Source organism: Cariama cristata, unplaced genomic scaffold, assembly GCF_000690535.1.
Source record: "Cariama cristata isolate BGI_N322 unplaced genomic scaffold, ASM69053v1 scaffold7139, whole genome shotgun sequence".
NCBI classification, from domain to species: Eukaryota; Metazoa; Chordata; class Aves; order Cariamiformes; family Cariamidae; genus Cariama; species Cariama cristata.
The window spans coordinates 25,621-38,510 of record NW_009636272.1 but is presented as its reverse complement, the minus strand read 5'-3'; the positions used below and the strand labels follow the sequence as shown (position 1 = coordinate 38,510).

The window sequence follows — 12,890 nt, the reverse complement described above, 5'->3', positions numbered from 1 at the left end:
AACCGCCTGCCCACATCTTTCCCTCCCTGGGACAGCAGGCTGAAGGCAGAGTCACACTACACTATTTCAAGTCACCTATAGTTACCACATCAACTGTCCAACAGTGTTCCTTCACCACAAGGACCCTGGTGAAGTCAGACATGGGTTTGTAAAAAAATCCTCTATTTGTTCCTCTACAGGCAAGACAAGGATATAAGCAACATGCTCCAGGGATGAAACACCTTCAGATACCATGACCAACAGCACCCTGAGCCAGAAAGCGAGGTGGACAGCAATGCTACCATAGATTGTTAGTAGGATAGATGAAAACTTTGTTTTAAACCTTGTTTTATACAAGTGCTTAAAAAGCAATTGAAGGTTTTGTTTGTCCTGATTTTTCAACAGTGTCAAACCCACTCCAAACCCACACACCATAGATAGGCTTGGCAGTCAGCAAGGTACAGAGGACACTTCTTGTCTCATCTTCTCTCCTCTAGATGTTTGAGCATCATTTTTACTGAAGGGTGTAAGTGAGGCTGTGGGGGAAAAAAAAAAATAAAGAGGGGGTATGCCATAAAGGAAAAACTGTGATGAGTCTCATCACAACTGTCCAACTGCCTCCCCTACAGAGCCCTCCTCGCACTCTTTAAGGAGCAAGCACTGGCCTTTCTCAGAGAAAGCAGACCTTGCAGGCAGCTATTGCTGCCTGTCCAGCTCGACTCAGGAGATGTTGATTCAGAGATAGGGCAGCTCTGCTATGGTTCTTGCAGGTAGAAGAAGGATGAATATGGGTGAGCACACATCCAAATAAGAACACTTTGGGAAACACTTTGCAAAAGTTTTTGCAAACTTTGATAAAAAGCGTAACAGAGCTGCAGAGAAGCAGGAGAGATAATTTAGCCATTATAAGTTTAAGGATTGTTTTGCACAGAGCAAACACCTTTGTAAATTAAAAATGCTGTTTTGTACATGAGCTTCACCTCTCTGCAGAAAGGCTACTGCAGAAAAAAAAAAAAATCTAAGGCTAAACCATGTTTTTTTTCCCCCATCATGGTAGGTTCCTGGAAGAACTGATGCTCAAAACGGGTTTCTGGCTTAACCCTCCCTTGCAGCCCTGGCAAGACACTATGCTTTTTGAGATGTTTCACCTGGTGCCCCACTTCTGTCTCTCTGTTGGCATGTGGAAAATAACGGAGAAGATCCTGAACTGAGCCATGCTGGGAAACAGGGAGGAAAGAGATGCTCTGTCATGTAATTCAGAAAGAGGTGGCTTGGCAAGGGGGAAGCAAGCTAAGAAGCGAGGTTCTGCAGAACTGTAGTGTTGGATAACCTCTCTGAGATAGCAGGAAGGAGGGCCAAAGACAGATGTTGCCTCCCAGGTTCAACAGCGAACTTCAACCTTCAAAGCATGAGTCCCAGTTAAAACAAGGACGGTTTTAGTGGCTCTAGAAAGCATGGGGGCAGACAGCCACAAAGTAGGGATAAGTAAAAGACTTACTGGGGGAAAAGAACTAAGGTTACACGACAAGGACAGAACAGACAAGTTACAGAACAAGGTTACATATAAGAGTCAGAAAGATAAAGACAGAGGAAGAACAATCTTGCACACCCGTTCACCATAGCTCCAGTTACATCTTCTCCAGCTCTGTCCCTACTCTCACTCCTCCTTCCACAAGGAAAGCCTGGTGAGAACATCACCGTAACCTGCCTGCCATCCCTTCCAGGGATGCAGAGAGGCAGTGGCATGCAGCCACACTGCCCTGCTATCAGTGGAAGGGCCCACGCGTGGCTGCTCCCCTACCCCCACCCACAGCCATTTGTTGAAGCAGGCATCGCGTTGTGCTGCTGACACGTTTGCGGCAGGGCCATCCGTCACTGCCGGCTGATGGTGTGACAGAGCTTTCTTGTCAAAGTGGAGAATCAATATGCGAGGAAATAATGATAACGAATCACCCTTTCACAACGTGTGCCACTTGCTTCCATTTTCATATGTTAGGTGGCATGATGGATTCCAAGAGGAGGACATTTTCAGGAGCTTCCTGAGCACACTCTCTTTGGAAGGAGGAAGATCTCTCCCCACCTTAACCTTGATCCTGATCCTTCATCAAGCCAAAACACAGCAGACCACTCTTAAACAGAGGAACAGATCTCATTTAGTATAACGTTAGGTAGCTCTTTCAGGAGAGAGGGCATAAAAGCAAGAGCATCTGCTCTGTACGTACTGAACAGCACAGCATCATGTCAAGACATTCCTACCTTCTACATCCCTACCCAATGCTTGGGTTGTCTACTTCACTACTGATGTCTTTCTAGGATGCTGGTGCCCTCTCACAGAGCCAGCTGCCTTCCATCAGTGTTTTGGGCAAGTTTAAGAGCCCACTGCAACTCTGGAACTGCCAGAAATTATGGATGCTGTGATATTTGAAGTATTAAAGCGTGACTGGAGTGCACCATTCTGGCAGAACAAAGTATCTGAAATTAAGACATTGATTCTTAAATTTAAAACTCATTTACCCAGTTTCTCCTGCAGAAGCTATATCCTGTCACTTGTTCATGACCTCCAGCTCTCTGTAAACTCCAGAGCAGCAACTGATAAATTTCTCCAACCTTCAGAGGAGGTTTCTATATGAAATGACGGTACAGAGGTAACATGAAAACCAAGTTTGCTCCATCAGATGTGGAAGCTGGAGTAGTTAAGGATCAGATTTGGCAATGACAGAGCCTAAAACACCATCTCTAGGAAGATGAAGGATTTATGAGTGCAGAGACTTGAGGAAGCAAGATGGATATGTTTGTAGAAGACAGCAATTCTCTGGAGAGAGATGTCAGAAGGAGAAGAGGAAGGAAATTACCTCCCAGAAGAAAGGTATGAGCAAAAGTTGTGGGACATCAGTGTGGCTTCTTCCTCTAACAGAAAGCAGGGACTTGCAGGGACATTGTTACCCTCCCTGACCCAAAGCCTAAGGCAGGGTCTACATGGCAGGGGACCGTTGCTCATACAGCAGGGGAAGCATAGCCACACGTTGGGCACAGTAAGGTCACAGAAGTGTGATGCAGCTTAGCAGGAAGGCAAGAAAAAGCCTCTTGGGCACCTCCGCTCCCCCTGCCATCTCACTCACTCTGCCAGGTTTGGCTAGCTCCTGCTGCAACCATCTCAGACACTACTGCTGCCCTGGCCTTGGGCCAGGCAGAGCCCGTTTCGTTCACCAAGGGAAACTTTATTAAAAAGTATCACCAGGACTTTTAGGCTGTCAAAAGTGGTTCTTCAGCAGGGCTTCTCTGCTGTAAAGGCATAATTTCCCTGCTTTTCTTCATCATCTGGGGCAGGGTTTGCTATACAATAACCAAGATTTACAAGCAGCCTCTTCTAGCGTGGTAACAACTCCTGCTGTGAAACTGGTGGAGCTGTCCCCTCTCAGCCCACATCAGCTGGTCTCCACAGACATCTGCACACCAGCAACAGTTCACAGGGAGAAAAACGGCTCTGCACTCTGGTGTTTATCACGGATGCTTTATCTCAACATATGGGAAGGAAAGAGCAGCCAGCGAGGCTTGTTTGCTTCTGGTGGAAAATTACCCGTGTAGTTTATTGTCCTCTCTCCTCCGGTCACCTTTGGCAGAAGCCCCATAAAGCCTCTGCAACCAGGACTCTGCTCTGAGCTCTGCTGTTGACTTGGTCTATTAGCTTTGACAGTCACTTCTCTCTCCATTTGAGAATTTACTCTTCTGTGAGAAGGGAATAACAAGACACTTTGGTGTCACCATGAGCCTGGGCTAGGGCTGTGCACGCTTTGGAAAACACTGTGTTCCATGAAATCCCGGTGCTCTGCAGCCTTAGCTACACCTTCCCCATCCTGCTTTGGGCCCTACCCAGCAAAGTTTTTATCATCTTGATCCAAGAATACGCACTCTGAACAGAGTGCAGCTCTGCATGCCACACACTCAGTCTGAAAACCCATGTGAGCACCATCATCTGGACCCTTTTGCAGGGCTGAATGCGTCCTTACATTTCCAGCTCCCCTTCTCCAGCGCTCAGACCCATCAGTTTGTCTCCTACTGCCTGGATAAAGTGCTCTTTTCAGGAACATCAGCTCCTCAGGCAGTACCTCAGCGGTCCCATCCAGCGCTGCACATCACTCTCCATCTGCATCTGAAGCTAACAAGGCTCTTTCACTCACAGGCACTGCTTCACCCCACTGCCCCCCACAAACAGCACTGAAATGAGCTCCTCAACTGACAACTCTGAAAGCAGGCATGACAGAAGCACAGCCTTTTAACTAACTCTTCATAAATATATTCACTTCTCTTAGTGAATTATTTACCCTGGGCTCTGGCAGCAGCTTTCTCTGCTCCAAAAGGGATGCAAGAACATGAAGTAACTTTCTTGAAGAAGCTTGTCAGAATGAACATGCAACAGTGTCCTGATTTACAGTCCAATTCCCTCTTCCCTGCCACTCCCATATGCCCTGCTCTGTGAAAGGAAAGGGGCAGCGATCAAACTGGTCCCTCCTCAAGCTGTTTGCAGAAAGCTCCATTTCTGATGCAGAAAAGAGGCCACCTTGAGGACTGTGGACACTGGCAGACTAATCTCTCTGCAGGAGACTGGAAACGCAGGGCTTCAAATAATTGTCACCCCCTCCTATAACAGCCTCCTCTATAATTCTCAGTCTCTGCAGCTGAAAGGACGTAGCAGAGTGACTCTGGGTTTCTGCACTGAATCAACTCCAGCGTGGCTGGTTAAGGCTGCTAAGGACAGCAGTGACAGTTACTACAGCAGCTGAAACCTGCTCACAAAGTGAGATGGTCTGAGACCAGTGCTCTGCAGAGGAGTCCTGCGGAGTCCTGTAAGGAGGAGGATTCAGGTGGAGAGAGCAGAACTATCAGAGAAATTAGTAGATATGGAAAGTCAGCCTCACCAGCATGCTCAGGAGAGCCGTTTCCTAGTTTCCTCCCTAGAAGTTTTCTACCAAGTATCCTGGAAGGGGACAGGATAGAGAAAAAAAAACTTAATGCAGACTTCCTGGCTATTCTTGTCCTTTTTCACCTCCATCTTACTAGCCAGGGGAAAGAGCTAGAGGAGAGATTTTATTTCTGGGCATATAATTGTGAGATCATAGGGGCAGGATTGGGAATGTTCTGCCTCGAGGGCTGCAGTTACTTGAATAGATGTGGTATGATCCGACTGTGCTACACAGAGAGAGAACCGAGCCTGCAGCAACCAAACCCAGAAGTTTATTCCTCTATAAAATGTCTCTTTATTAAAATACAATACTTTCTAATAACTACAATACAGCATCAAGAGCAGCACATAGAGCAAATGTCCCACATGGGAGCTGTCTGGGAACATTTGCCAGAGACTATTCAATAACAGCAGCGATAATCGTGCTACCAATGTCCTTAAAGCCTGCAGTCCTCACCTATAGAGCTGGACATCTCAGGCTGTAACAGGCTGCAATTAATCGGGTTAGCTGCTTAATACACAATAGCCCAATGTTTGCTGCTGAGCTCCACCAAGCCTTGTCCTTTTGTTATCTTTCCTAATCCATATCCTTTCCCATGACGCTGCTAGACAGTTATTATCCAATATTATCCAATAATAAAGAGGTAGGGCTGTGCCCCAGCAAGCTGTGTCCCCTCTGCTTTGAGAAGTGCATCTGACTTGCCTGACTCAGTCCCTTTTGCTGTGCCATGCCCTCCAGCAGCTCACCCCTAACACCACCTACTTGATCAGGATTGCAGAAAGGACGGGAAAAAACAAACAGCCAGATATTCAAGTTTCTTTAGGGAGCAATCCATTGCCACCACAGATTTAAACCCTCCAGGAAAAAAGAGCCTGAGGTCCAAACAGCAGAATTGAAAATACCAACAGCTCTCATTTATTGATGGCTTAGTTGGTTTAGCCTTCTGCAGGAGACGCCCTGTTCCAAGAACCTTGTAAGGGACCTGGAAACAGGCTCCGAAACTGGTAAAGGACTTGGGCTAATAACAGCTCTACGCTTTTGCGAGGTTGAGGTGGAAGGGAGCTGAAAGGAAGAAAGGAATTACAGTTTGGGGAAGGAATGCTTCTCACCCCAACAGGACAATTTGTACTTACCTGGTCAACCAGTCCGGGCCCTGTCTCTGGTCTTAATAGCATTGCTCAAGAGCTGGGTGAGCCAACAAGGTTTTATCCCTAAGTCAAATCAAGGCTTAACCATAAGCACCATTACCGGGATTTAAAACAAGCGATTTTTCCCAACTAGCCCTTTCTCCAGGGAAGCCCAGCAGACAGACTCCCTGTCGCACCCCTTAGGGTGCCTGTGCTCAGTCTCCCAAGGCAGTTCAGGCTCAAGCAGGAGAGGGCTGAGAAAGCAGCCTGAGGAGCTTTTACAGTTGGGAAAGGGATGAGAGCTTGTGTAGGCAAACCCTTACACACTCGCCAGCTCCCAGAGAGCAGTGATCTCTAAGCACAGATAAGGCCAGTAGTTCAAGCACCGACTGCTGCACTGTGTTTAACCATTGGCCTTCACCCACGTGAGGTGGCAATCAGTTTTGCAGCCAAGTGTGTAAGCTGCTACTCTTCAGAAGACTGCCAACAGCTCCATGCCTCTGGAGGCCCTCCCTCTACCATCAGCCCCACTCCACCAGGAGACACAGATCCACCCTCTGTGCTCCTATCAGTCCTGACAGGGAAACATCTCACTGTGCCAGCCTAGTTTCCAGATGAGCTCTCCAAGTTCAGCAGCCCCAGCCAACGAGACCCCATCTGTCCGGGCTCTCTAGCAGCATGGCACTTGGGCTTTCAAGCTCCTCCTTCAACTTTCTCCTTTTAGAGACTTCAGAGGTGTCTATCCTGGCTAGTCCCTTAGCCAGGGAGGAAAAACATAGCCAGATGAAGGGCTGATCCCTGCTGCATCTCCATGTTCTTTGAACTGGCCCATTTTTAATTTCCAGTTCACATCCCAGTGTTTAAAACTGTATTTTTCAGAGACAGAATGAAATTTTTCTTGTCCACGAGGTGTGGAAAGAGACTGCTGTAGGCTTTGTTAGCTGATGTGCTGCTTGCGATGAGCACAAGGCTCTGGAAAGAGGCTAGTGACATTTGATTATCACTTACATCGGGAGAAAGAGGGAAAGCAACTTTCAAAGGCAAGGCTGACACTGTTACAAACACCAGCAGAAATGACCTTCACACACAGCTAGCTCTCCCTGCTGCCAAGAACCATCCTCTCAGCCACTGTCATCTGAATCGCCAGTCCACCTGGGGCAGTGCAGCTTTACATCAACCACTGCTGCTCCAAAATCCAGGGGCTTTTCACCCGGCTGGGGAAAAGGGTGTACAGCGGGTCCTGCAGAAGGCATGTAGCAAAGCCTGAACTGACCTCCCAGCTCATGTAGGCTTGATTTTTTCAAATCATGATGCAAAGCATGGGTCAGCTTCCTATCCACACTAGGCCAGCAGGCACAGATAAGCTGAATAAGCCACTGTCCGTGTGGGAAGTTTGTACCCAGCACAACAAACAGGTAGGCTGGGAGCTCCAGCGTTCAGCTTTGCTGCTCAGAGTGCTTCGCAGAAGGAGAACCACCTTCAGCATCACAGGGCTAAAACCAACTAAAGGAAGACGAAGAAAAGGCACAGATTATAGCAGGACAGAGTCTCCACATCTGGCCATTGGCATTCAGGCAGGAAAAGTTCAGGAGACCACAAAACACCAAGACCATTCTTTAGGATCTAAGCTCTCTAAGAACCAACAAAAGACCAATCCATGTTTAACTCACAGCCCTGCTTTTGGAGGAGAGGACAGCAGTGATGTGAGGACATGAGAGAAGCCAACTTGATAAATCTCAGCAGTATGGGATCCATCCTTATCCCAGAATCTGCAGCAAGAGCTTTTCTCTGGTCCCTGCATGACATGGCTGTTTGATAAATAGTCTTTCCTAATAAATCTATCCCTCATTGTACACATACGGAATCTGTTGCTCTAAGTAGCCACTGAGGTGCTGTCAGGGTCATTAAATATCATTATCTGGGGCAGCTGTTCCCCAGCGTGCTGACGCAGGAATCAATCAGGCTAAAGCATGAATTTCCCCTACACTTCTCCAAACGCTGCCTTTGTCCCTCTCCATCAAGCCATGAAAAGGAGAAACTGTTCTGCCTTTACGCCAAGGTTTACAATCCTCGTACTGGAAGGAGCCAGCTAAAGGGAAACCAATGGCAGATCAGGCAGGCGTCAGGCTGTCACAGAGACAGGATGAGGCCTGACTGATGTCTTTACCAGGAAAGAGGAGGCAGGGTGATTGGAAACAGGCCAGTGAGTTGAGCAGAGATTACTCTTTCTTTTAAAAAAAAAACAACCCACGCCCCCAAACTTCCTTTAATATCCCTTAATGAGATAACCTCTTTCTCTGAAGAACATAGGGGCTTTCAAGCCTTTCATGTGCTCAGACAACAAAAGGGAAAAACAGACATTCAGGATTTTCACACCATCTGAGGTCAGGATTTGTTAACTCAAGCTGTTCAGCATCTGAGACTTGAGGGCTTAAAATCCAACCTCATTTTCCTGGGTGACAACTGCTTAACCCCATCTCAGATGTTTTCTAGAACAGAGGATCTCTATTCCTCTGCAGTGACTGCCAGCCACTTCCAAACAGGATCGCAGGCCTTTGAGCTCACAGAAAAGGGACGATACCCAACTGAAGTCAGGTCAAGTGTACGTGTGCAGTGGGAAATAGTCTGAGAAACAGCTTTTCTTCCTATTCCAGGTCAGTGATAGGCATAAACAGAGCTAATTCTGTGCTTGAATGGTTTGGACTCATGAACTAGGAGACTGTTAACCTGCAGAAACGCTGCTGATGCTGTAACACCCTCTCTGTTAGCCCTGAATATCAGTCACTCTGTCTAGGTTACACAAAACAAGACAAACTTCAACATAAGCCTCCATAGCACACACACCCCTCTCAGCCTTTAAGGACACGTACACATAAAAGCCAGATGCAAGGCAGCTGCATCTTTGGATGACAAAAGCACTGGAAAAAAAAAAAAAAAGAAAAGAAAGGAAAAGGTAGTGATGTCTTATTTCCCTTAAGGGAATTATCTGACTTCCCAGAAGTTCTTGGCAATAAGATTTTGGAGAGAACTCACGTGAGCAGGGCTTCCCAAGGACAGCACGCATTGGTTTGGGGATTTCCAATGCAGCATACCCTACACTAAAGCAAGGCCCAGGAACAAGAAATGCAAACAGATGATAAAACTAAGGGTGGAAAGTCTGACAGAAGTACCTTTTGTTCTCAGATCAAAACAAAGATTGTTCCAAGTCTGTTGTACACATGCTGAGCGAACGAGAAACTGCTGAACAGCAACTGGTGGGTATCATGGTTAGCCCCCCCACAGGAGACTCTTCCAAATCCCTTCTGCCTCTCACACAAACGAGATTAAAACTTCATCTACCAGCTCACATCTGATTAAAACAAAACAAATTGTTTTCAATCAGAAATTTCATCCTAGAACAAAAATCCTTTTCCTCAAAGATTTATCAGGTCTGGACAATCCTCCTCAAACAGGTGGTTTTGACAAGCACTTGCTTCCAAACTAGAGTATCTTGCCAAAGAGATGCATCAGTAGCATAACTCAGGTTCTATCTATGGTAAAAAGGTGGTCAAGACTCTGCCAAGACTCACCTATCCATCTCATGAGGGATGTTACGATTTGAAGATACTTGGTCTTCTGCACATTGAAGAAGGTGAAAGGACCCAGGAGGAGAGTGAATGCTGCCTGGAAGGACAACAAAAACACGCATTAGGTTAAAAGCCAGAAATTCTGCTAGTAAGACGAATTTATCAGTAAAGCAAAGCTCGCCTCGAAAGTTCACCCCCAGACACGTCTGTTTGTCAGGGAGCTTTCTTTGTTGCTTAATTTTACAGCTATGTTGGCTGAGACACAGGGGGTCAAGCAAGCTGCTTGGTATCAGAGAACATGCCTCCGGCAGAAGTAGAACACAGGATCCTCTTGGCTCTCAGCCGCTTGCTATCACTGCTACAGCACTCCTTTACTGACACATTTCAGTAAAAGCTCTCAGTGCAGTCTTATGGAATATTAAATATTAAACTGTGGCCTCTTTGTCCGGGTACATGCTCAGTTTAGTTCTGAATAGCAATAGCCGTGACCAGTCCGCTTGCATTAACATTGATGGGGTAGCTTTGGGGTGTCCTGGGCTCAAGAACAATGGAGCCAGGTCTGCCTGGAACGTTTTTTTCCCACGCTTCAAGTTGCTTGTTTTACAGCAGGAAGCTGTAGCATAAGTTAAGCTGTTGACCTGGAAGCTGACAACCTGTGCAAAGTGAGGAACAAACAAAATAATCAGAGATACTCACAAGAAAGAACTTCATTCACTGTGGAAATTAAAGGTACTGTCAATGAAGACAGATCTTTCTTCACTGCCCTCTCTGAGGTACATTAAGAGATCAGTGTTTCTTAGCAAAATAAACTGGAGTATGCTGCAGTACCAGTCTGTTACATTTCTTTCAGCTGGGTCGCAAACTATGTCCAACAAAGTTGGAAATTAGGACTACACAGCTTCCCATGCAAGTTTCTTCTAGCACTCTCCTAGGGCACACAAGACAACCATGCCGTCAGCCTGTGCCCAGAGGAGCGGTGTCCTGTGCAGCACCATCACCTCTGCCCCGGCACCGAGCGGCACTCGAGCCCTACCTACTTGAGACAGAAAAGGCTTTACTGCAGGAAGACAACAGACCTTGACTGAGGTCTAAACATGAACTGAGAGAAGCTACATGTGACAGGGAGACAAAATGGGTGTTACAAAAGAGAGCCATGCCTGTCATCCATGGGATGGCATGGGCTAGCGATATATTAACAGGTCCAAAAGCTGTAAGCAAGCAGTTATGTAGAAAGCCACAGCACACACCGTACAGATTTGTGGAGCACCCCAAAGGGATTTTTAAAGATAAATATTCAACATTAATATTTACACATTGCTCTTTTCCATGACTTCTTAAAGCAGTTCAAAAAGAGGTGTCACCTGAAGGGAAGAACCAGGACTCAAAGGGGCAGGCTGCGGAGCCTCAAGGTCTCTGTTGACCCCAACAGAGTCAGTGACAGAACAGAAACCAAGCTATTTTAAGACTAGTACAACCCCAAGAAACCTTTTCTGAGACAGCTTCAGAATATCTGCAAGGCAAATTGGCAATGCCTCGCATCACAAGTATTTCTCAGACAACCAAAGTAAACCCAGAAGGGGATCAGAGGAGAGAACCCTTGGTTTCACACGTCACATGGTGAAGACATACTCTGATCTGAGGCCATCATTTATACCAAGTCTTGTTTTTTCTGCTTGCAAAAAAAAAAAACCCAAACAAACAAACAAAACCCCACAACAAACCAAACAGAAGGTATGCAGAGAATTCAAATTCTCTGCAACAATTGAGGATGCTTGGAGGTAACACTGAAATCAGACAGAACACAACAACAGAGGCATAACTGGAAGATTAAGAGCTAAAACAGCCTTAACAGTTAAGACACTTCCAGTTTTAACATAGAAGCAAGCCAGCCAGTTACAAGTCTTTTTTTTTACTCTTCTCAATCTTGTTCCTTTCTTCTAATCAGGAACTTAACTCCACTCTCCTGCCACCCTCTCCTGCCCTCTACAGACTGCTACTCCGTCCTAGGATAGTGCACAAACCCCAAAGGACCAAATAAACTTTAGTCTGAAGAGTGGTGCAGGTCAAAGACGCAGAGCAAACCAAAGTAGACACCGACTCTCTCACTGGAAATTATTCTGGAGTTTGTGACTAATCTCTTTCAACCTCCTCTCCCAACATACACACACTGCTCAACACAGCCTCCCTTCAAATCATGTTAATAGCTCATGAGTCAGAAAGAGCTGAAACAAAAAGAGACAGACGAAGGATGGAGATAATTAAGGAACAGGTGTCTTCTGCAAATTAGAATGCACCAGAACCAATTGGCAAAACAGGACCTCAAACCATGGCAAGGATTGACACAAGATCACTGAGCACTGAAGCAGCTGGGTCTGAAACCTAGATTTATCTTAAGCACCGAGGAAAGAGCTGTGTTAAGGTGGATTTGGGGCTCAGTTGCTGAAAAGCATCAAAAGCATCATTAGGTGTCGGAGGAACCTGGGTCTCATGTGCTCCCCAACATCTGCTAATGAAGCAGAAAGAATCCTTCTGGATGTTACACTCTACGTTCTGCAGTTATTCTTCAGTGCTCAAGGCATCTTAAATCCATTGAGTGACTCTCTCAGCTCTTCTCCTCCTCCTCCTCTGTGGGCTTTACTGCTCAACTCATGGGGAAGAGATACCAGCTGTTGTGCCTGAATGGTCAGATTCCCCTCCCATCCTTTAAGATGATGAGCGTCTTCTGTTCTTAACAAAATCCTGGAGCTGGTCCAAAGGAACCAAGTGAGAGATGAATTCAAGTGCAATAGAAATGTATTACCTTTTCCACTTGATGCCCATTAGTGATTCAAGATGGATAGCCACAGATCAATACAAACAGTGCTAAGGCCTGCAATGAGATGAGGTTGCCCTGCTTTGCAGGGATTTGTGCCAACCACTTTTAGGAAGGGAAGCCACAGCACACACTGGACTGCTTGAGAGGAGAGAGGGAGGGCAGAAGAGGACATTAAACAGCCAGATTAACATCATTTTGAAATGAAATTGTGTACAGCTCTACAGGATTGAGCATAGGTCAGGAAAGAGGGGCCGGTTCCCCACCAATAGCCAGGACACAATGGGCAAGGACTCAGCCCCTGGATTAGAGCCAACCTCATCATCAACCCTCAGAAGAGTCCCAAGCCCAGGTGGCCTATTTAAAAACACATCCTCACAAGGATGAGAAGAGACCACGGTGCTTAGAAGGAAGATGTCTACTTTCTCTGCCTTCCTGTGCCAGA

General features: G+C 46.5%; 1 protein-coding gene across 1 annotated transcript in view; it reads right to left on the bottom strand.

Moving 5' to 3' along the window:
• The window catches only part of TMEM104 (transmembrane protein 104), a 40,695-nt gene that overhangs the window by 3,403 nt on the left and 24,402 nt on the right, over nt 1-12,890 (bottom strand). Inside the window, exon 8 of the mRNA XM_009707857.1 lies at nt 9,637-9,730. Within this exon, the coding sequence (XP_009706159.1) occupies nt 9,637-9,730 (94 nt within the window). The remainder of the gene's footprint in view (nt 1-9,636; nt 9,731-12,890) is intronic.